The sequence below is a fragment of the Paralichthys olivaceus genome, chromosome 13 (assembly GCF_024713975.1).
Source record: "Paralichthys olivaceus isolate ysfri-2021 chromosome 13, ASM2471397v2, whole genome shotgun sequence".
Taxonomy (NCBI): Eukaryota; Metazoa; Chordata; class Actinopteri; order Pleuronectiformes; family Paralichthyidae; genus Paralichthys; species Paralichthys olivaceus.
In genome coordinates, this window is record NC_091105.1 from 8,504,920 (window position 1) to 8,525,190 (window position 20,271).

General features: G+C 43.1%; 2 protein-coding genes across 2 annotated transcripts; both read right to left on the bottom strand.

Moving 5' to 3' along the window:
- Window positions 1-400: 400 nt before the first annotated feature.
- iffo1b (intermediate filament family orphan 1b) lies at window positions 401-12,433 on the bottom strand. The gene is made up of 9 exons (XM_069537028.1): window positions 11,144-12,433; window positions 8,418-8,478; window positions 7,215-7,310; window positions 6,357-6,497; window positions 6,077-6,261; window positions 5,700-5,826; window positions 4,657-4,746; window positions 4,036-4,166; window positions 401-3,384 (listed from the first exon to the last, which is right to left on the bottom strand). The coding sequence occupies exons 1-9, from the start codon at window positions 12,094-12,096 to the stop codon at window positions 3,291-3,293; spliced, it is 1,878 nt and encodes a 625-aa protein (XP_069393129.1). The 5' UTR covers window positions 12,097-12,433; the 3' UTR covers window positions 401-3,290.
- Window positions 12,434-14,063: 1,630 nt separating this feature from the next.
- gapdh (glyceraldehyde-3-phosphate dehydrogenase) lies at window positions 14,064-18,730 on the bottom strand. Its single transcript, XM_020093091.2, has 12 exons — window positions 18,617-18,730; window positions 18,080-18,125; window positions 16,552-16,651; window positions 16,241-16,347; window positions 16,016-16,106; window positions 15,782-15,897; window positions 15,604-15,685; window positions 15,321-15,472; window positions 15,129-15,207; window positions 14,740-14,823; window positions 14,551-14,648; window positions 14,064-14,457 (listed from the first exon to the last, which is right to left on the bottom strand). Exons 2-12 carry the CDS (start codon window positions 18,100-18,102, stop codon window positions 14,388-14,390), a joined length of 1,002 nt encoding a protein of 333 aa, XP_019948650.1. The 5' UTR covers window positions 18,103-18,125; window positions 18,617-18,730; the 3' UTR covers window positions 14,064-14,387.
- Window positions 18,731-20,271: the final 1,541 nt, after the last annotated feature.

Consider the following 20,271-nt stretch of genomic DNA (forward strand, 5'->3'; position numbering starts at 1 on the left):
TCCCCACAGAAGTAGTACATACTCATGAAGAGGTTTTGAGATAATTTGTGTAAATAAATATAGCCTTTATGTAAAAAAATATTTACAGACAAATTACAAGCTAAATGCTAGCTCTAATAGAAGGATTATCTCATATCTAAATGTACTTAAAAGTATGAAAGTAATGGGAGGGTAAAGATGAAAAAACTCAAGTTTTGCTGCATAAATTTGTATTTATTTGTTTAATTATTGCTTTTTTGTTCATTAGCAGATAATTTGACGTCTTTGGGCCCCAAATAATCATTTAATTGAAACTGCTGCTGATGTATTGAGGGAAATTAGTCACTGGTGGAACTGGAAACCACTCAGTGTCCCAGTTAGTCAGGATAATGTTCAAACAATCAAACAATCACACCTCATCTCCTTGCTCAGATGCATCTTTTATTCTTTCAGTCTCTCTCCACACGTTACATACTGTAGCTCTGCAGTGAAGCTTTGTAGCCAAAAATCACTTTTTCTTGATGTTTAAAGATGCAAAGTCGCACATTTGGAGCCAATCAACATCGAGGATTATCATCAATTTATGGTGTGACGTCAAATGAGAGGCTTTCACAGAAGAATTGATTCTGAAAAACACTTTAACCACCGTCAATTCCACTGAGAAGCTTTTCAGGTGTGTTGTTGTGGACATTTCTTTGCAGACTTTAAACACAAGTTTATATTCAGAGCTGTATTTCCTTTACACATATATCAAAGCCATCGTACAGTCATTTTGCTTAAGCCGCATATAAGCAGTTCATTTATTAATTTGAGTTATTTTTAAAATTGACTTTACTCGGCAACCACATACACTCATACAGGAAGAGTAGCTATGAAAAAAACTCATTGACATTTAATTTATATTTTTACATTTTTTTGTGGGTGATCATCATCATCATCTAAAGACGACTCAGATTTCACTTCATAAAGTTAAACTGCTAAACACAGTGATGACATCGAATTAGACTCATTTTGTTTCCTACTACTTCATGTTGTACATTTGCCAGTTTAAAGCCTTTGTCTTTAAAAACACTCTCTGTACAGATAAAACACCCATAAACATACACACTGGCACATGCATACATAGAGACTCACTCTGTGCATGAAAGTAAAACTATACAGAAGGTGTGTGTGTGTGTGTGTGTGTGTGTGTGTGTGTGTGTGTGTGTGTGTGTGTGTGTGTGTGTGTGTGTGTGTGTGTGTGTGTGTGTGTGTGTGTGTGTGTGTGTGTGTGTGTGTGTGTGTGTGTGTGTGTGTGTGTTTGATGTCACTGAGATCCTGCTCTGGTATTCAAACAGCCGTCAGCTGATTCCACACATGGATGAGTTTAAATAAGCTTCACACTCCTCCTCCTCCTCCTGTTGGTTAAGTGTGATTTGTAGTAGAAGCAGAAGAAAAAAAACATTCAACCACACTATGGAAATTACAGGCACGACTATATCTTGAGGTGTCTGATAATAGATCAGTGATGATTGATTGGGGGGATGTTCCCCCCCAACAGTGACTATTTCAAGCAGTATCTTCACATATGTTTTACTGAAGCAGTGTGACTGTGTGTTTAAATGTGCAGAGAAAAACTATTTAACTAAAGTAAAAATGAGGTACGTGTTCATTTATTATTCTAGTTTCACACCTGCAACATGTAAAAGATGAGGAAAATAAGAATAGAAGAAATATAATTTTCTGTTTCCAGTGTCTTGACTTTTTTTTTTGTTACATGTTTTACAAGTTATAGTGCGGATAGTTTCATATAGTACATTTCTGCTTCCTTTCTATGTGCAAACATTTATAGGCTCAAAAATAGGTTTAGTTATATACATCAAGCACCTTGGTGTAACAGCTTAGGCAGCTAGTCATTCGTTTTTTTTTTCCTGTTGATTAACAATATGACCGAGTTCATTTTATTTTGGCACTCACCGGCTAACTAACATTATTTCATGACCATCTTTTTGTTCCTACGTTATCCTTACATTGGTTCACCATGCAGCTCATTGGGCCTTCACTCTAATTAAAGCGTAAAATAAAACTTATTATCAACATCTCCTATATGTGACACTTAGGCGTTAATGCACTGGACTGACTGCATCAGTGTGTGAGTCCAGATCAGCTGTGTTTCAGTCGACAGCTACATTTACAACTGAAAGCAAAACGCGCCTCCCTATGACACTGACAAGATCCTTCTCTGCTACTCTGGGTTTCTCATGGAGCAGCATTTACAGACAATACAAACCTCAGACATCTCATCTGTGGGGGTCAATGCATTTCACATTTCAATATCTGGCTCCGATATGTTCATGCTTCTAATTCACTTTCAACAAGTCCCATTGAGAAACTACTCTCTACACTACAATCAAAATGTCTGTGTGCAGGCTGCAATGTTGGTGTGGTTTCCTCTTCTTCAGTCTGGAACCATAATGGTGCTGGTGCTTCCTGCCAGTGACATTAAATTGATTTGAACTGTAGCGGAAAGGATTTATCCGCAGATTAAATGCAACAAGGCGTGTTGGCGTGCACAGACACAGCTCTTCTTCCTGCTGCTCCACTTTACACACAGCTAATGGTTTTTCCACTTTTTTGCCAGATAAAGCACATATGTTATGATTTATTTAGCTTTAGCCTGACTTTGCTCATGGTTTAATTTGACATGACACAGACACAAAGCTGGATCTGCGGCTTTAAGGCAGTAAAATGCTGAATCATGACATCGTATCAAGCTCATTGTCATTAATTATCAATTTGATGATTTGATTGATTGATGCTGTGTCGTGTATCGATGCCAGGTCAAAGTACCATCGCTGCACTCTTTAAACTAAAACCTGTTTTTATTGGTTTGTTGGAAGTATGTTAATCACAGGACTGTATATTTTGTGCAGTTGGCTCTAAAGCTGTCAGAGTTCTTGTACAATACGCGGTTATTCAAATGTGTGAAGTTATGGTGAGATTCCCAGGTTAGCATGTGTTTGTAGGTGAGTGTGTGTCATGCTATGTTTTTCTGAAGCTCTGCACTGCCTCAGAGCGACGTCAGCCCTTTGACTTACAGTAAATTCATCTTCAAGCGTCACCCAGCTCTGCTACTCAAGCACTTTTGATCTCCTCAGACCAAAACTGGATTTGCACGAGAATATGATATGAGTCAGTAAATGAAGAGGTTGACGCGTGAACACGGTGTCGCCATAGTTACAGAATTACATTGCAATGGTGTGGTACTGTAAAGCCGAGTGCGGTGGAGGTCATGTGACCACAGCTTCAGATACTGCCACGGTGACGAGGTGTCAGGATCTCCCAGCGCTCGAGGAAGACGATGCTGAAGATTTGTCGCTCTCCCTATGGTCGCTCTCGTCAGAGGACACAGGAGCCGCAGAGTTACTTCGAGGGACAGAAATACATGATGATAATGAAGAGATGCAGAATAAATAAATAAATAAATAAATAAGGTTCTTATGCAGCACTGGACAAATCAAAGAAAAACTATAGAATTAGATTATTATGAATCCTTGTGGAAAATGTTAAGTATTAATCATTTAATTATATAAAACAATGACAAACTACTATCTTTAGTTTAAATAAAGCAGTTCATTGAAGGACTTTTATATGAAATTCTCCAACTGATACTAGACTTAACTAACTCGACTGAAATACGTTTCAAAACTGACATCACATCACATTATTGTTTCTAGGAAAGGCAACACTTTATTTCCATTTTTCCTCACTTAGCATTTAAACTCTTAATAATTATCAATGTTTAACATTTTAACATATTTTTCAACATTTATAACTCCTCCTGTTCAAAATAGTTGCTGACCTGTAAAATAAAGTGTCACCAAAGGAAGAACAAGAGGCAGGATTGTGAGAGAGATAACAGACTGGTACGTGTGTGTGTGTGTGTGTGTGTGTGTGTGTGTGTGTGTGTGTGTGTGTGTGTGTGTGTGTGTGTGTGTGTGTGTGTGTGTGTGTGTGTGTGTGTGTGTGTGTGTGTGTGTGTGTGTGTGTGTGTGTGTGTGTGTGTGTGTGAATTACCTGTCTCCACTCTGTGTGATGAGTCTCCTGCATGTCTCCATCTGAACGTCCAGGCCTCTCTTCATCGAGCACATCTCCATGTACTCGTGCAGGTGTCGGTTCATGTCGCTCTTTGCTGTGGCCAGTTCCAGCTGCGGTCAGAGAACATGGAGTGAGAATTATTCCACATGTTAAATCACAAAAGATGTTTCCCCTGTTGATGTACTGATCAAATATAAACTCTGTATATCAACTCCTAAATAGCAATTATTTTTTGAGATGTTAAGATTCGCCAAAGCTTTGTTTTTTTTTTGACAAATGTGAGAGAACTAAAGAAAATTTTAATTAAACACAACAGATTAAGGGAGAACAGGAGAGATTAATGGCTGAAAACATAATCAAAGCATTTATTAAAGCTGCATATATGAATTACTGAAAGGGTTCAAAGGTCAAGATCAGAAAAATTGAACTAATATATCCACAAGTCATATTATAAGCTGTCACACTGTAATCTGAATATAAAGAAGGAGAAAGTACACAAGAACAACCTGACAACAAGAAAAGAAGACACAAACTAATAGTAATATCAACATTTATGAATACACAACTAATAGTATTTAAAATATTAGATAGGTGTCTGACCTCAATCTGGTCGATGGTCTCTTGGTATTCCTTCTCTCGAGACTTAAACAGACATTCTGTGTCGTTAATCACCTTCTCCAGAGTGTCCTCCTGCAGGCAGACAGACAGACAGACAGACAGAAAGAGAGAGAGTTTTTTTCCCCAATCAAAATCCTTGAATTATTCTCTGAAAAATCATTATGAAAAACCCCATCTTTCAATGTTATGGAAAGCGAAATCAAATTCATGGATCAGCACCAAAATCGAATGGGTACTTCCATGATCTATACCAGGTCCTTCCACCACATTTCATGCCAACCTGTCCAGTAGTTTCTGTGTAATCCTGCTAATTAACAAGCAAACAAAAGCTGATGATAACATAACCGGAGATCAGCTCAGATTTCTCTGAGTGATGCAGCTTCTCCCTCAGACTGCTCAAACATACACAGCAGCCAAATGAAAACAAATACCTACATGCTCTTCTTGGAAACAAACGCACTGTACACCAACAGAGGCCAGACATTGCGTCTGTGTGTGTGTGTGTGTGTGTGTGTCTGTGTCTGTGTGTGTGTGTGTGTGTGTGTGTGTGTGTCTGTGTCTGTGTGTGTGTGTGTGTGTGTGTGTGTGTGTGTGTCCAGAAATGACCCAGTCCCAGCGGAGCCGTGAAGGTCAAGAGATGCAGCTGAATCAGAGGAGTCATCACCAGAGATAAAACTGTATCGACAAACAAATCAACCTCCTGCTCTTCACATCAGCTCCAACCAACAATAGTGTCTGCACACAACTGAAGAAAGCAGAGTCTGAAAACCCACCGCTTTTACTTTCTCAGCGTCTGAGACTGATAAGACATTCACTGCATCAGGCATAAATGATTTATGAGCAACTAGAACAGCACTAACGAAAGCACATATCTCCACCAAGGCCCAACAGTCCCCTTAAATTCGATCAAGCTGCACCACAGCAGAATAAAACCCGACGTGGGAGCGAATACAGATCGTGTCCATTCCGATTACAGACAAAACACAAAAAACCTCACTGAACATATTTATGTAGCCACAATTTACCTCTCCTGGTGGGTGGGTGGGGTCAGGAGGCAGAGTGCATCCTGGGAAGTCCTCCCAAAGAAGCAGTGTCTCTTCAGTCTCCTCCCAGGCCAGACTGTCACAGTCATCCTCAAACTCACATTCACGCCTAGAAAACGCAGACACACACGCACACGCACACACACGCACACACAGACACAGACACACACACAGACACACACACAGACACACACACACACACAGACACACACACACACACACACACACACACACACACACACACACACACACACACACACACACACACACACAGACACAGACACGGAGGTAATTAGTGGCAGTGCAGGACTGACGGACGCTTGTGTTACATCATCACATTTCACAGTCAGACCACTCACAGTTGGTTCAGCATCCTCTGCATCTCCTCATTGATCTGATTGGCCGATGAGCCACAATGCTCCTCGTCTCTGACCACGCGTCCCTCACTTTCGGTGGTGCTCACAGGTTCGTCGCACTCGCTCCCGTTAAACGACAGAGGGGTGTGTTTCCGGCGGCAGTTCAAGGATGATTGGCTGTTAGGAACCTGCAGGCGCATGTTCAGGATTCATCGTTATCAGTAAATACATTTTTATAGAAAAAGAGATAAGAGCATGACGTGGTCGGTTTTAGTCCCGTCACCTGGTACATCTGGATCACATCTTCACAGTTCCTCTGCTGAGCGACGTCACAGAGACGAGCGGTGATATCGATCCTGCGGCAGATGTCCATGTCCACCTTCATGGCTTTCTCCTGGATCTTACTGTCCAGGTCGGACAGGTTCTGCAGAGAGGACGGAGGAGACGAGGAAGAAGAGACAGGAAACACTTAGAAAAATCTACCACTGACTCAGATGAATGAACCCTTATGGCAACACTTTGTGATATGGCACTCTGTCCACTGGAGTGGTCTTTCTAATGAAATAAAAAGTTTACTAAGAAGAAAAAATAGGTTAGTCAACTTCAACTTATTCTTAGTACTGATGAAGCCTGAGTGAGTGACATTTTCTACATGAACAACTCTTTGTTGGCTGGAAGGTAGGGCTGCATAATTAACCGTAGTAGAATCATGATCTCAATTCACACCTATATGAAATCTGATTGACAAGGATAGTGCTGAATTTTTATTTGGGACATCCGCTGTATCAAAACAAGCGCTCCTACTTCCTTCCAAAGAGCCTGAAGCACCACATGATGCTGCAGTTCCTTTGCCTTCTCCCTCAAGCACTGGCAAAGTGGCAGAAAACCACGACTCACAGAAAAGTGGAGAAAACTTTGAGTAAAATACAAATAATTGAAGTAGTCGACTAAATGACGAGAGAAAATTTGGATCTCACTTCAAAGCAAACAATCATGATTCTTGTTTTTTCAGAGTTGTGCTAACAAATTAATTTCCTATATTTCGTCAAGCTACAGTCCACCCATAGAGACAGATGATTACCACTGATGGCTAAACGTGTGTATGTCAGGTAGACAAGTTTATTTGTTGTTCCGTGCTCACATTGCTCATGAGACCTTTGAAGAGAACCAGCTCTGCCTTCAGCTGCTGAACTCTGAGAGCCAGTTCATCCTGGCAGCCTTCGCTCTCCTGCAAGTCCTGCAGATATGAAAGACGTCATACAGAACATACATGTGAGCAGCAAGCGCAAACATGCACACACCCACACACACCCACACACAGTTATCCTGAGCTCTGTCTTTACTGGAAAATACAGGTTACATTATACAGGCGGAGGTCATAAACAAAATAAAAGCTTCTATCTGCACAGTAGTAGTAAATCCTGAATGCATGATCTCCTCTGGAGAGCTCTGGATTCGACTGACGGCCTCATAATTCACTCTGGTTCCTGTTGACTTATTCATATGTGCTGCAACACTGGTCAGAGCCTCCTCAGTCGCAAATGGCGTTTTGCTGATTGTGGTTTCCTGCTGCCTACTAAATGAGGTCAGGTACACGAGAATTTAACCGACTCAACCACCCACACAGGAAATCAACAAAACGATGGGTTGATAAAGACATAACTGCAGGACACCTGAAAGAAGATAAAAACCAAGCCATCCTTGGTTCAAAAAATGTGTTCTATATTATTAAATGAGATGGGTAGTGGTCAAAGAAAAAACACTTATGAGAGGGTGCAACAGGAGATCTTAAAAAGGCTGCGTACTTCCTGTGCAGAGGAAATTAAAAGTGTTAACAAAAGGGTGAGAGCTTCCTGCTCAACAGTGACTAAAGTGATCAAGAAAATATTTTAACAAGATATTTTAACCAGAAAGTGAAACCAGAGCCTCTCGATTGGCACCTGGTGGCTGTCTACAGTATAAGTCATAAACAATGTCTCCTCCATGTTAATGGAGGGGACATTGACCAAACTAAAGAGTCCACATCAAATAAAAATGTTTTACTCCAAGATGGTTTCTGTCATTTTAGGAAGATCTTTTGCTTAAGATCCAATTTTTCCTGCAAGGTTGGTTTTAATTAGTGACGAATAATTGACGCCTGATTGGTCCAGCATGTGTATCAACAGGACCTTAACACTGGGGCTCCAACCCCCCGATCGTAACTGCATAGATTCTGGCTCCAAATTCACAAGATGGCTGTGTTTGGATCCTGGATATTTAAGCTTCATTTTTCGAAAGTCCTCGTCTTTATATACAGTCTGTGATCCCACTAAGCATATGGGTTATTTTTTCTACTTAATGTTACCTCTTGTAGGTCTGCAATCTTCTGCTGCAGATCCATCCTCATGGTGTATTCCTCTTCCCATCTAAGAGACACAGACACAGAGTGTAAATATTTTCTAGAATCTGAATTCAGACAGAGAACAGAACTAACACAGAGCAGACACACATTATATTGGTAGTATTGTGTCTGATTGATCATGATGCATTTTCTGGACGTGTTCAGGAAAGACAGGCGTAAGAAGACAAAAGACCCTGTAAGAACTAGAATGACACTCAGTAGAGCACATACCTCTGCCAAGGCCCAACAGTCCCCTTAAATGCAGTAAAGCTGCACCAAGTCACACACACTCCGAGTTATCAGTTACTAAATAAATCAGATTTTTTTCATCAAGATTCATGAATTATTCTCTGTGAATGTCTGGGTTCTTTCCCAAAACATTCTACATCCTTCCAACAAGTTCCGTGGAAATCCGTCCAGGTGCTTTGTGTCATCTCGCTTACACACAAAGGAACAGGAGTGAAAAGAGGACCTCCTTAGTGGCGCTAACGGAGAATTTGATTAAACCTAAAAGGCATCTGTCCAGATGTTAAGTGGCACATGAAAGATGTAGAGGGAAGGAGACAGCGTTTGCAAAAAGATCCAACCAGAGTGGCTGCATCACACTGACAATGACATCTTCACCTAAAGTAAGGAAATATAAAAATGTGATTTTAAACTCAGGGTTGGTGATTTGATCCTCAGCTCTTCCAGTCCACGTCTCATGTCCTTAAAAAAAGGCACTGAACCCAAAGTTGCTCTTAAAGTTTATTGGGAGCTTGTGTTGGTCTGTGAGTGAATAAAACACACATCAGGTGCTGGTTTTAATATAAAAACTGGATTTTAATCTGGGTGTGCAAAATGTGAATGTGGTGAAGTTCAATCACACCAGGGTGCTGACCAGATACAGCCTGCACGAGGCAACGTGAGTGTGTGGAGGGATTTGCTGATTCATGCTCATTTGACCCATGAACCTGAACTTTAATACATTTAAAAGCTGGAGCACACCCCCCCCCCCCCATGTGATCTCAGAATTTGTCACCTCACATAACACACATGCATGGGGGGGTGGGGTAGACTGCAGAGACTGCAGCCTGTTTTATAAATGCTGTTTGAAATGCAGAACGCTGCGGCACATAGACACCTATAGGGAATACTAAAAGAAACTGAGTCATGTATCTGGAGTTGTTGTTGTTGCCGTATGAGGATGCTTGTTTGATCGGTAAGGTGAGAAGTGCTTCCTTCTGCAAGCCAAGCCCCCCCCCCCATTCAGCAGTTACAGCTTGCAGGGCATGGTGCATTGCAGATACAGTTTGGAGTGGAGAGAGAGAGAGTTGAGGGTGGTGTGCAGAGGGAAAGAGGAGTACCAGAAGGAGGGAGAGGAAGAAGAAGAGTTCACTGTGTGGGAATGTGCCCGGTTTACGTGAGAAAAAAAAAGACCCTGAGAGTGGACAGAGTGAAGGGCAGCGACAGAGGGAGGATAACGCAGGGGAAGGGGGAGGAAGAGGAGTTGTCCTTGAATAAATGGAAAAAGGTGGAATTGTAGACGTCACACACTTGTACAAGAAACAAAACAACAATGTTAGTAAATCATCTGCTCTTAAATATGAGTCTGCTGTCACACGCTCTCATTCACAAGGAGTCCACAATACTGCAGTCACAATCTCCTCTGTGGAGAATGCATGGCTGCTCATTTGGACATAATATGAAGGAATTCATTGTTGACTGTGCTGGGACATGAGCGTACTGCAGCTCACTCAGGACAGAAAATACATCATCCGCAACATTCTTCACGATGAACTGTTCTTCTTCTCCAACAATCGTGGAAATCCTGCATAAGAAGAGTTGACAGTGTCGTACTGAAATGATTTTAGTCTCAAGTCTTCGTTCCCTCTTATATTCACCTGCCGCCCTAAAGTGGAAATCAAAGCCTCCAGATTTGATCTGGTGCTGCAATCAAATTTGTATTAATGTGTTATTGAGTATCTTGAGATTACACATCTTCAAATAAATTGTTTCTTTCCCAATTCCTAAAAAACATGCAGTTGAACATCATATGATAAAGAACGACAGCAAAACCTTTGCATATGGGACAAGTGAAGGTTTCGTATTTTGCTTTAAAAAATTACTGAAAAATAAGATCATTGGATGGTGAAATAATTCTGAGAAGCCGACTTATCATATTAAGCTCAGAGGTTTAGAACTGTTACTCTTTAATTCCCAGGTAAGTCACAAGTGCTGCAGAAGCATCATGGGTTTGTTTTGTTATTCACAGCCTGACTGCAAACAGTCTGCAAACCACCAGCATTTTTATTATCTTAAGACACTTGCTTCTTCCATATATTCGGAGGGATTTTCCTCAATACTCCTGTAAACTAAAGTCAACTCTCAGACTGATCCTCACACACCCCAGCTAAGCCCCAACCTTCATCTTTATATTTAGCCTGTGACATGTGGATTTTTGGGGTGTATTTCTGGCAGCAGCACCTGCCTCTGCGGTCTGACGTGAAGCGGATGCAGGGTCAGGCTGGAGGTGATGGATGGAGAGAGGCTTTGTGCTGACTCTGCTCCCGTTGGAGACGGCTGGCCTGCAGCTGCTTTACTGCTCTGCTCATTCCTCCAGAGTGGAGCATTAGTCACCCCCCACACCCAGTGAGAAATGCCTCTGTAGGCCTGTTATACATGTAATAAAAGTGTTTTGTTCCATTTACCTGCGCTTGTACTCGTCTCTCTCCCTCTTCACTTTGGCCAGGACATTATACAGGGCTCTTATCTCAGGGGTGATGGTGTCGATCTGGACCCCAACTCCATCCGGGTGCACCCAGGACACCCCTGGGCTGGTCAGACGCTCCGCACTGGGTCCAAACTTGCGAGTGTGGTTGTAGGACCAGATGGTGCCAGGAAGAAACCGTGGGGGGGGATTGGTGGAGTTGCCTGGGAAGGCCTTGTAGCTGTAGCCAGGGGAGTCGGCACAGGGGGAGGACTGGCTGATGGTGATGGCTGGGTTACTGCTGTTTGTCTGGGTTGAACTGGTGTTTTCAGCAGCTGATGTGGGAGGTGGTGTGAACAGTGTTGTGGGCCTCCTGGCTGAGTTGTTGGTGTTGTGGAAGGGGAGGGAACCGGGCCTGAGCGGTATGGTACCAACAAATCCAGTCTGCACACCGGCCTCCTGGGTGTGCGCCCTGCTCTCACAGCATCCCCCCTGACAGCCCTTGTTGCCATCCAGCGCCTGTTGCAGCTGCTTCTCCAAGATCTTGTTTCTGCGCTCTAATTCGTGCACTTTGGCCAAAAAGCACCGGAACCTCAGGTTGAGGGTCTTCAGGACGCTGATGTTGGAGCCCAGGTCGTTTCTGAGGGCCATGGCTGCGGGGGGATGCGGCGCAGCGCGGTGATGGTAGGGGCTGCTGTGATTGTGGTGGAGGTAAGGTGAGGTCTGTGAGGGTGCGGTGAAGTCAGGCCCCGGCTGATCGAGGCCCGGACCGGTCTGCTCACCCAGCAGGAAAGACGCTCCTGGTCCGAAGACGGCGTCAGGCAGGAGGCCTGAGGGAGAGTCCGGGTGTCCGGGCGACTGGATCTGCGGTGGGTGTTGTTGGAGATGCGCGTTGGCCCCCAACAAAGGATTCATGCTATGGTATGGAAAACTGAAGCGCTGCAGATCTGGCATGAACACGGACGGGAATGTTCTTTCTGCGACAGAAAACGATGACTGGATTTAATCAGAATAAACCGGAGAGACGCCAGGAGTCGCCTGGTTACGTAACTAAATAAGAATCTTATCCTTAAAGCTCAGAGCGGCTGATGGATCCGTGCGTCGCCGACGGTGCGCAACAAAACATCCTCCACACGAAACGGGCCAACACCGGGTCTGCGGCTCGGTGCGAAGCGCTGCTGAAACAAACGCGACAAAAAAAAGCAAGAAAAAGACGCAGAGCTCGAATGAATAACAAAGAAATCCAGCGTGTGCACGTCACTGAAGTTCTGGCAACAAGATGTGAGCTCGGGCACGAGCAGGTGCTGCGGGATTGGAGGAGCGGCGCTACCGTAAAGATGAGATGAGAGGCGCACCAATTCTTTAACTGCGCACCCTGAGGAATCACTGTTCAGCACAAAATGATGGAAATAAGGACCAAGGAGCTAAAAGTGTGTAATGAACACACGAGCGAATAAAATCATGTTATGTATAAACTATTAATAAGGTAATAATGATAATGATTCATTAATAAAAGATAAGAGATGATGATAGGAACAAATGATTATAATAGAATAATAAGAAAACAATTTATTGTCATTTAAGTAATCATATTTCTTTTTTTTACCCAATTCGTGTTTCCACAGCTAAAAGATTAAAATTTTTCTCCAAAGGCTTCAGAGAGCTGATGGGAACATTTCACAGTTGGAACAGATCTTGGATCTTTTACTTATTTTTTTACAGGTGAGGCCTTCAGGCCTTGAGGTGAGGCCTCTGCAGTTTCCCTCCAAAAGCGAGTCCCTCATTTACCTTCTTATTCCATAAAAACGAATCTTTATGGTCTAAATCCAGAGACGGTCAATGCATCACAGTGAAATAGTGTTTAATGTAAAATACATGACGCTGTAGACACGTTTATTTAATGTTGAATCAACTTCAACCACAAAGAAACTTTTCATGTTGAATTAACAAACACTTCTGTCTGTAGACACATGGAATTACAACATGAAGTATTGAGAGTCTGAATGATATTCAACAGTAAAGAGTCGAGACATCAACAAACAAGAAAATACAACTTTCAGGGATAAACAAACATTCTATTTCTCTGATTTTTGGCAGAGTGAACCTTCTTTCTGAAACACAGAGGATCTCTGCTCCTGTGTCACTTCTGTTCAGTTCAGCTTTTCCTCCACGAGTGAAACATCTTCCTGAGCCAATGCACGGAAGAGCTAAATTAATGGACTCACCTCGTGTTCACAGGAGAGAGAGTCTGAGATCCGCTGGTTGTTTGGAGACAGCGCTCCTGGAGGAGACAGAGCTCCACAGGGAGGCGCCACCGGCTTTACTCTTCCGTCTTTAAAGGTAGAAAGGCGGGATCAGTCCAGAGCAGGACGCAATCTGATTGGCTGAAGAGAACCAGGTGGTGGGGTGTGAACTGAATGTGTTTTTTGAAAAAAGAAAACATCAAGTTTGTCTGATTCCAAAAGTCTGAGGGATGTAAATAAGAAACCTAAATACTGAAATAATCCAATAACATTTTTTAATAGACGTGTGTGTATGTGTGGTGTTACCAACAGGCCATAGTAATATTTTAAAGTCATTGTCTTATTCATCAGCTGCTCTTGTCCATCTGAGAGATACAGAAAAAGTGAACTATGCTGATCTATCAGCGAGCAACATTTCAAGAAAAGTAAAAGCCTCATACTGACATGTAAAAGCAGGTTTTTTGTTCTGTTGAAATAACTACACCACTGAAACCCTCCCAGATATTAAATATTTCAAAGAAAATAAGTGGACATCAGTTCTATAAAAGCCTTGCAGGGCTAGATTCATTGTTCGTTAAATCTAAAGTCACAAAACTTCATAATAATCATCTGCATGAATCCCAGGATGTTTAGTTAATCATTCTGTGCAGTGACAAAAGAGAGAAAGGACAAGAGGAGTCTCACAAACCGAGGACTTTATTCCACTGACTGCAGCACCTGAGTGTTACAGTCAGTCTCTCACACCTTCACTCCATCTCACACAATAACAGAACAAGGACTGTCACAAATAAAATAAAAAAGTAATTGGTCACCAATTAATATTTTCATTTCTCTCTGTGGGACCATTCCTCAGACATGTGATGGGGGGGGGGTCGACGATCAGATGGAAACCAGGCAGAGTTATAGATAACAATGTCTTATTGTAAATGTATAACTCTGGGTTCAGGAGAACGTGGGTGATGTTTCGTAGTGCAGTGACTTCTGATTGGTTGGTTGGTTGGTTTACTCCTTGGAGGCCATGTGGGCCATCAGGTCGCAGACACGGTTGCTGTAGGCAAACTCATTGTCGTACCTGGTGAAGCAGTAACACATACAAAAAGGGTCAATATGCATCAGTGGGAAAAAAAATATGTGGATATTAAAGTAATCTTTGCTGAAGGCATACCATGAGACCAGCTTGACGAAGTGGTCATTAAGAGCGATGCCAGCGCCAGCATCAAAGATGGAGGAGTGAGTGTCGCCGTTGAAGTCTGTGGAGACGACCTGTGGGCAGGCGAGGAAAGAACAATGCATTAACAAACACTGATCCGCAAATATCTATTAAAAAGATAAATGAGCTAAATGAATAATATACCTGGTGCTCGGTGTATGCCAGATAGCCCTTCATGGGTCCTTCAGCTGCAGCCTTCACAACCTTCTTGATGTTTTCGTAGCTGGCCTGTGGCGGAGAAAAGAGGTCGTTTAACACAGGAGTAGTAAAACATGAATTAGTTTAAGTCTTAGTGTCTACAAATCCAAACCAACTGGTTCTTGAAGAGTTTAATCTTTGAAAATGTTATTTCTTAAATTGGCAACAAGTGATTCATGTTGACAGAGAACACTGTACAGAACATGAGCACTTCTGTTTCCATGGACAGTACTTTTTTTTACTTTTCTAATTTTGTTCTTTTCAGAGAACAGTAAGAAAAACACTGATCATCACCAGACTTGATAATATCATAAACACTTGTGTTGGTCACTCACAGGTTTCTCCAGACGGACAGTCAGGTCGACCACTGACACGTTGGGGGTGGGGACACGGAAGGCCATGCCGGTCAGCTTGCTGTGAAATATGGATGCACACACAGGTAAGAGCAAGAACTTTCATTCATAGGATTTACTACAGGTCCTGATCATATGAAGATAAAAGTACAGCCATGTGTTTTCAGCACTGACCCATTGAGCTCAGGGATGACCTTGCCAACAGCCTTGGCAGCGCCGGTTGAAGCCGGGATGATGTTCTGGCTGGCACCACGGCCGTCCCTCCACAGTTTGCCGGAGGGGCCGTCCACGGTCTTCTGGGTTGCAGTGATGGCATGAACAGTGCTCTGATAGTTCAAACAAGAGATGGAGAAAGGAGAATGATTGGATGAAGTTTAACAGCCACCAAACTCTGTAAAGTCATGTTGGTGGTTTTATTTGAACAGTTGATCCCAGGCAGAGTTTTTCCAATCTTTACCATCAGGCCCTCAATGATGCCGAAGTTGTCGTTGATGACCTTGGCGAGGGGGGCCAGGCAGTTGGTTGTGCAGGAAGCGTTGCTATGGAGAAATTAAGAAACAGCATCAGTTAGGTGAAGATTTTCAATATGAAGGCCCAAATCGATCAAACCATCCGAGATCTCTCCCGATTCTCACCTGACGACCTGGAGGGATTTGTCGTACTTCTCATGGTTCACGCCCATGACGAACATGGGAGCATCAGCACTGGGTGCAGAGATGATGACTTTCTTGGCGCCACCCTTCAAGTGAGCCTGAAATGTGTTGAAATCCAATCAATTCTGTATTCTTTGGTGTGTGGTCCCATGTATTTCAAAACAAAATTAGAAAACACGACATGTTCAGGACGATGACACAGGACTGAGTACGTACAGATGCCTTCTCAATGGTGGTGAAGACACCAGTGGACTCAACCACATAGTGGGCACCAGCATCGCCCCATTTGATGTTGGTGGGATCCCTCCTGCAAAAAAGAGGGGGAGACGGGTTAGAGCCGCAATGAATGTTTATTTCTTTCATTTGTGTGATCGTATTGAAATTGGCTTTAAAGTAGTAAAATGCTATAAGACCAAATTCAAAGGTGCAGAGTAAACTCACTCGTGGAAAACTGTGATTTTGTGTCCATCGATGACCAGCTTGTCTCCCTCAATCTTGACCTCACCCTTGAAGCGACCGTGGGTAGAGTCATACTTGAACATGTAGACCTAAAGAAGACGAGAGAAGAGGAGGGCAACTCCTGTCAAATTTACTAAATTACTGCATTAACGAGGAGTTACCAAGAAAAGGCAAAGCTACCAACTACCACCAAACATCTCCAAATACATTGAATTTAGCAGGTTTATAAATTATGGCTGCTATAGATTTCATGTTTTAATGCCTTATAAATTAAAACTATCTGCTTGACCCACCATGTACTCCAGGTCGATGAAAGGGTCGTTGATGGCCACGATCTCCACCTTCTTGGAGGTGAAGGCAGCTCTGGTCACCAGACGACCGATGCGGCCGAATCTGGAGAGAAAAAAAAAATAGAACAGTGTAGTTTCTCAGTCTGTCCTCTAGATGGAGCTATGACACCATGCAACTCCATGAGCAAAGTCTTTGGTTGAGGTGATCAGTCATGTCTGAGTTACTGTGAAGAATGGAGCTGCAGATGCTTGTTAAAGGGACACAATCAATCATTGTTGGGTTGATTGTGTTAAACTGGGTTCTTCACGTTCATCAGTCAGGTCTACTTCTCATTATGGCTCCAGCTTTTTTCTTTTGTGTGGGAAACATATCACCCCCCCACTGAGAGACCTGAATTACAGCTGACAAAAGGGCAGGGTTCAGGAGGAGGAGGTGCCGCGGGAGGTGTGTGCTGCAGACTCAACACAGCTCTCCCACTCTCCTCTATGGGGGCTAAAGTCGAATTGAGCCTCCCAATGTGGTAATCCCAGTGACGGCAGTGCACTGTTTGATCAGCAGCCGAGTTACTTTTTAACTGCAGGTCCAAAATCCTGGTACAGATACATTCTGTCCTCAGACGCCAGGGGTTGAGAAAAGAAGGGAGTGGGTGGGTGTAGAGATAAAGAACCACGAGACAGACTTTAACGCCACATTGTGTGTTCTATAGCATTTCAAGTTACACATGCACCCCCCCCCCCCCCCGCCACCACTGTGCTTCACACAGCAGAAAAACAATCCGCTGTTGAATGACCCCCATGTCGAAGCCAGTGGCCACATTGTTATCTGCTGAGGGCCAAAGTTCAGAGAGCAAGAAAAACATGAGGACAGCCGCTCGACTGTTCACAGGTCGGTGTGTGTGTGTGTGTGTGTGTGTGTGTGTGTGTGTGTGTGTGTGTGTGTGTGTGTGTGAGAGACTTTTAATTAATCAGAGATACTACAGTGTGTCCTGCTATTCAGATGAGAAAGTAAAACTGATGACTCATGGTTTCATTAAAAGACTGAGCCAAGTACAAGAACAGCTTGAACCAAAGTGGCTATAAAGGCTGTGGATTCTTTGCAAGAGTCCTCTGGCTTCAGAACACGACACAAAAATACTTTTTACATTGTTCCCCAAACAGTTCCTTCCTTTGTGTTTCTTTAATGTGCTTTAATTCTAATTTGTAAGCAAATGGACAGATGAGTGTGGAAGTCAAACTTTCATATTCTTCATCATTTGTGAACTCTGTATTTTAAAACAAACACATCAGTGAATTCTCAGGACATTAACAATAAACCTATTTTTTTAATGTTCAAGCATAAGTAAATAAGAGTTTAGTAGTGCATTTTGAGAATTTGAACTCTCAAGTCAAGAGTTAAATACTGTGATGAAGGGTGTGGTTGTGTGAGCATTGTGGGGGAGCAGGGACTGGGTGTTAAGCATTTTGTTTAATGAAGGATGTTTGGGCTGAGCAGTTGATACAGTTTTAAGTAAGGTGATGAAAAGGTTCTTACCCATTGATACCGACTTTCACCATTTTGTCTGGGTTGGTCTAGTCCTCTGCAGGGAGAGAGAAGAGGAGAATTATAGCAAATAATTACACTTCCTGTTAAACCAACATTAATAGTGCCGTACTTTTATGATGCCATATATTAGCATAGACCTGATGACAGACAATTGCTCGGATTGTTAGAGTAGATAAGCAAAGGGTTCAAAAGAACATGCAAAAGTATTTGTCAGATAAGATTATCTTCGAGCACAGTCCAAGAAAAGTCGCAGCCTGAAGCTGCAAGATTAAAACTTTCCCTGCAAGTGTAGAAATAAACTGAAATAAATCACATCACAATCCTCAAGGGTGAAACTCACATTTAAAGCAAGAAGATAAAAACAAAGTGAGCAAGTTTGACTTTCATTTTCAAAGTGAGGCTCAATCAAGCCCATGCACAAGGTCCCCAGGTGATCTGAATCTGCAGCTTGGCTCTGAGGCCCTGCAGCCTGCAGACCCCCCCCCCCTTCAGTGAAACCATGAAATCTGCTGCAGGTAAATTTACCGTTTGTGAGATGCCTCAGTCTGTGTTGCGACTCCGGGTGTGAGTGGGGAAGAGCAAAGTTAAGCTGAGTGTTTTTATGATTGACCAGAGTGGGAGGCCACACCCCCGCCTCAATGGTCACTGCTCCTCGGCCCGCCCCCCCCTCTGAATGTCAAGGTCGTCAACCTGCAGAGACACACGCACCCTGGCCTCTGCTTCACTTCACGTCACATAAAGAGCCTGGAAGCTTCTGAATGATCACACCACCTCTAATTATAGTCTGAAAGCATAGAAATATTCAGTTTAGTTTACATTATTACAGTTACAGACACGGAGCCTGACTTGAGTTGCCACCTTTAAGAGGCCTGGATATAGAAGCTTGGATATGAGGCTTCTCATGTAGTGGACTGAAAGAAGAGTGGGGGGGTCCCCGAGTGACCTTCTGAGTAAATCCAGATACACAGAGGGAGCAGACGAGGGATCGAATCTCTGCCTTCTGACTCTGACATTTAATGTCCAAAGACCATGACCCTTCACTTTCAGACGCTCGCCCCTCTTTGGCCCTTTCCTCTCTTTCCTTTGGGCGGCCTGTCAGATGTTGAGTCTTGGTTTCTCATCATATGATCATCACGCATGTGCAGAGGCAGCGTCTTCAGTCTGGTTTTGGAGGGTGGATGCAAAAAGCGTTTCATTGAAAGACAGGTTCCTTTGTCTGAACAGAACACTCAAGGATCCTGGTTTTGTGTTACGCTGCCGCAAAATGTACTTTCGTCTTTAATATTCATTGTAAATTATGACAAGGCCCAGCAATGTCAATTCTTTTTCTTTATTTGAGTGTCGACACATTGGTTAGGCAACAGCCTTTCTTTAAAAAGAGAGCACTCCTGCAGACATTGTGGACTGTTAACTCTGAATAATGAGGATGTCAGTTTAAACCAGAGGGTTGTTAAGTTGAATCCTGTTGGAAACGTCTCTCTGGCTGCCTCTCCACTGTGGAGTCCTGACAGTGGATTGAAACCTAACCTGGGGCTGTTGCTTCCTGTCGCCACTGCTGACCAGAACCATGCAGGACATTTTTTATACCTTACAGCACCAAAAGATCCCAATTCTGTGTTTTCCAACGCAGCAGATTATGTAGATAAACATATTTTTTGCTGCAGGCGAGCAGACATGTCACTGTTCAGCAGAACGGGTCAGTGCTGGTGTGTTTTATGGCTGCAGTCCAGTGGTCCAGGCATAGCTGAACTACCACAACCCCGGGTGCATGCATGCCAGTCTTGGCCTCTGCTGTGTAGCTTAAGGTCAAAGAGGGGAAGTAAAGGTCAGGCTAAGATTAGACGCCGGCTGGCTAGTGAACACCATGTTGTACTCCCAGTACTGTAAATGCTGCTGCTCACAGATCACATGGTTCTGTCCCGCAACAGGAAAACTTGACCCACTGTTGGTGGCTCTGATGTGAAAGTGATGGAAGAAGCAAACCACTGAGTGAAATGTCAATGTTGTACTTTAGTTCAGTGGAAAGGTCGCTGTGACATGAGAGAGAAATATATTTTTAATTAAACTCACAGCAACAATGATTTAACTTCATATTATTGATCTTCTGTGAATGTGAACGTGTTTTGGTTTTCTTACAGTAGATGTTTGGACAGTGTGACAGTGCAAAAAGGGGACGTCAG

Excerpts from the sequence above, each read along its gene's own strand:
- iffo1b (XM_069537028.1), bottom strand. The coding sequence starts at position 12,096 with ATGCCAGATCTGCAGCGCTTCAGTTTTCCATACCATAGCATGAATCCT. Across the intron at positions 4,747-5,699 it reads CCACCCACCCACCAGGAGAG|GAGGACACTCTGGAGAAGGT; the intron begins GTAAATTGTGGC and ends GTCTGCCTGCAG. Across the intron at positions 3,385-4,035 it reads ATCACACAGAGTGGAGACAG|TAACTCTGCGGCTCCTGTGT; the intron begins GTAATTCACACA and ends TGTCCCTCGAAG.
- gapdh (XM_020093091.2), bottom strand. The coding sequence starts at position 18,102 with ATGGTGAAAGTCGGTATCAATGG. Across the intron at positions 14,649-14,739 it reads TGGCATACACCGAGCACCAG|GTCGTCTCCACAGACTTCAA; the intron begins GTATATTATTCA and ends GCCTGCCCACAG. Across the intron at positions 14,458-14,550 it reads TTCGTCAAGCTGGTCTCATG|GTACGACAATGAGTTTGCCT; the intron begins GTATGCCTTCAG and ends CTGCTTCACCAG.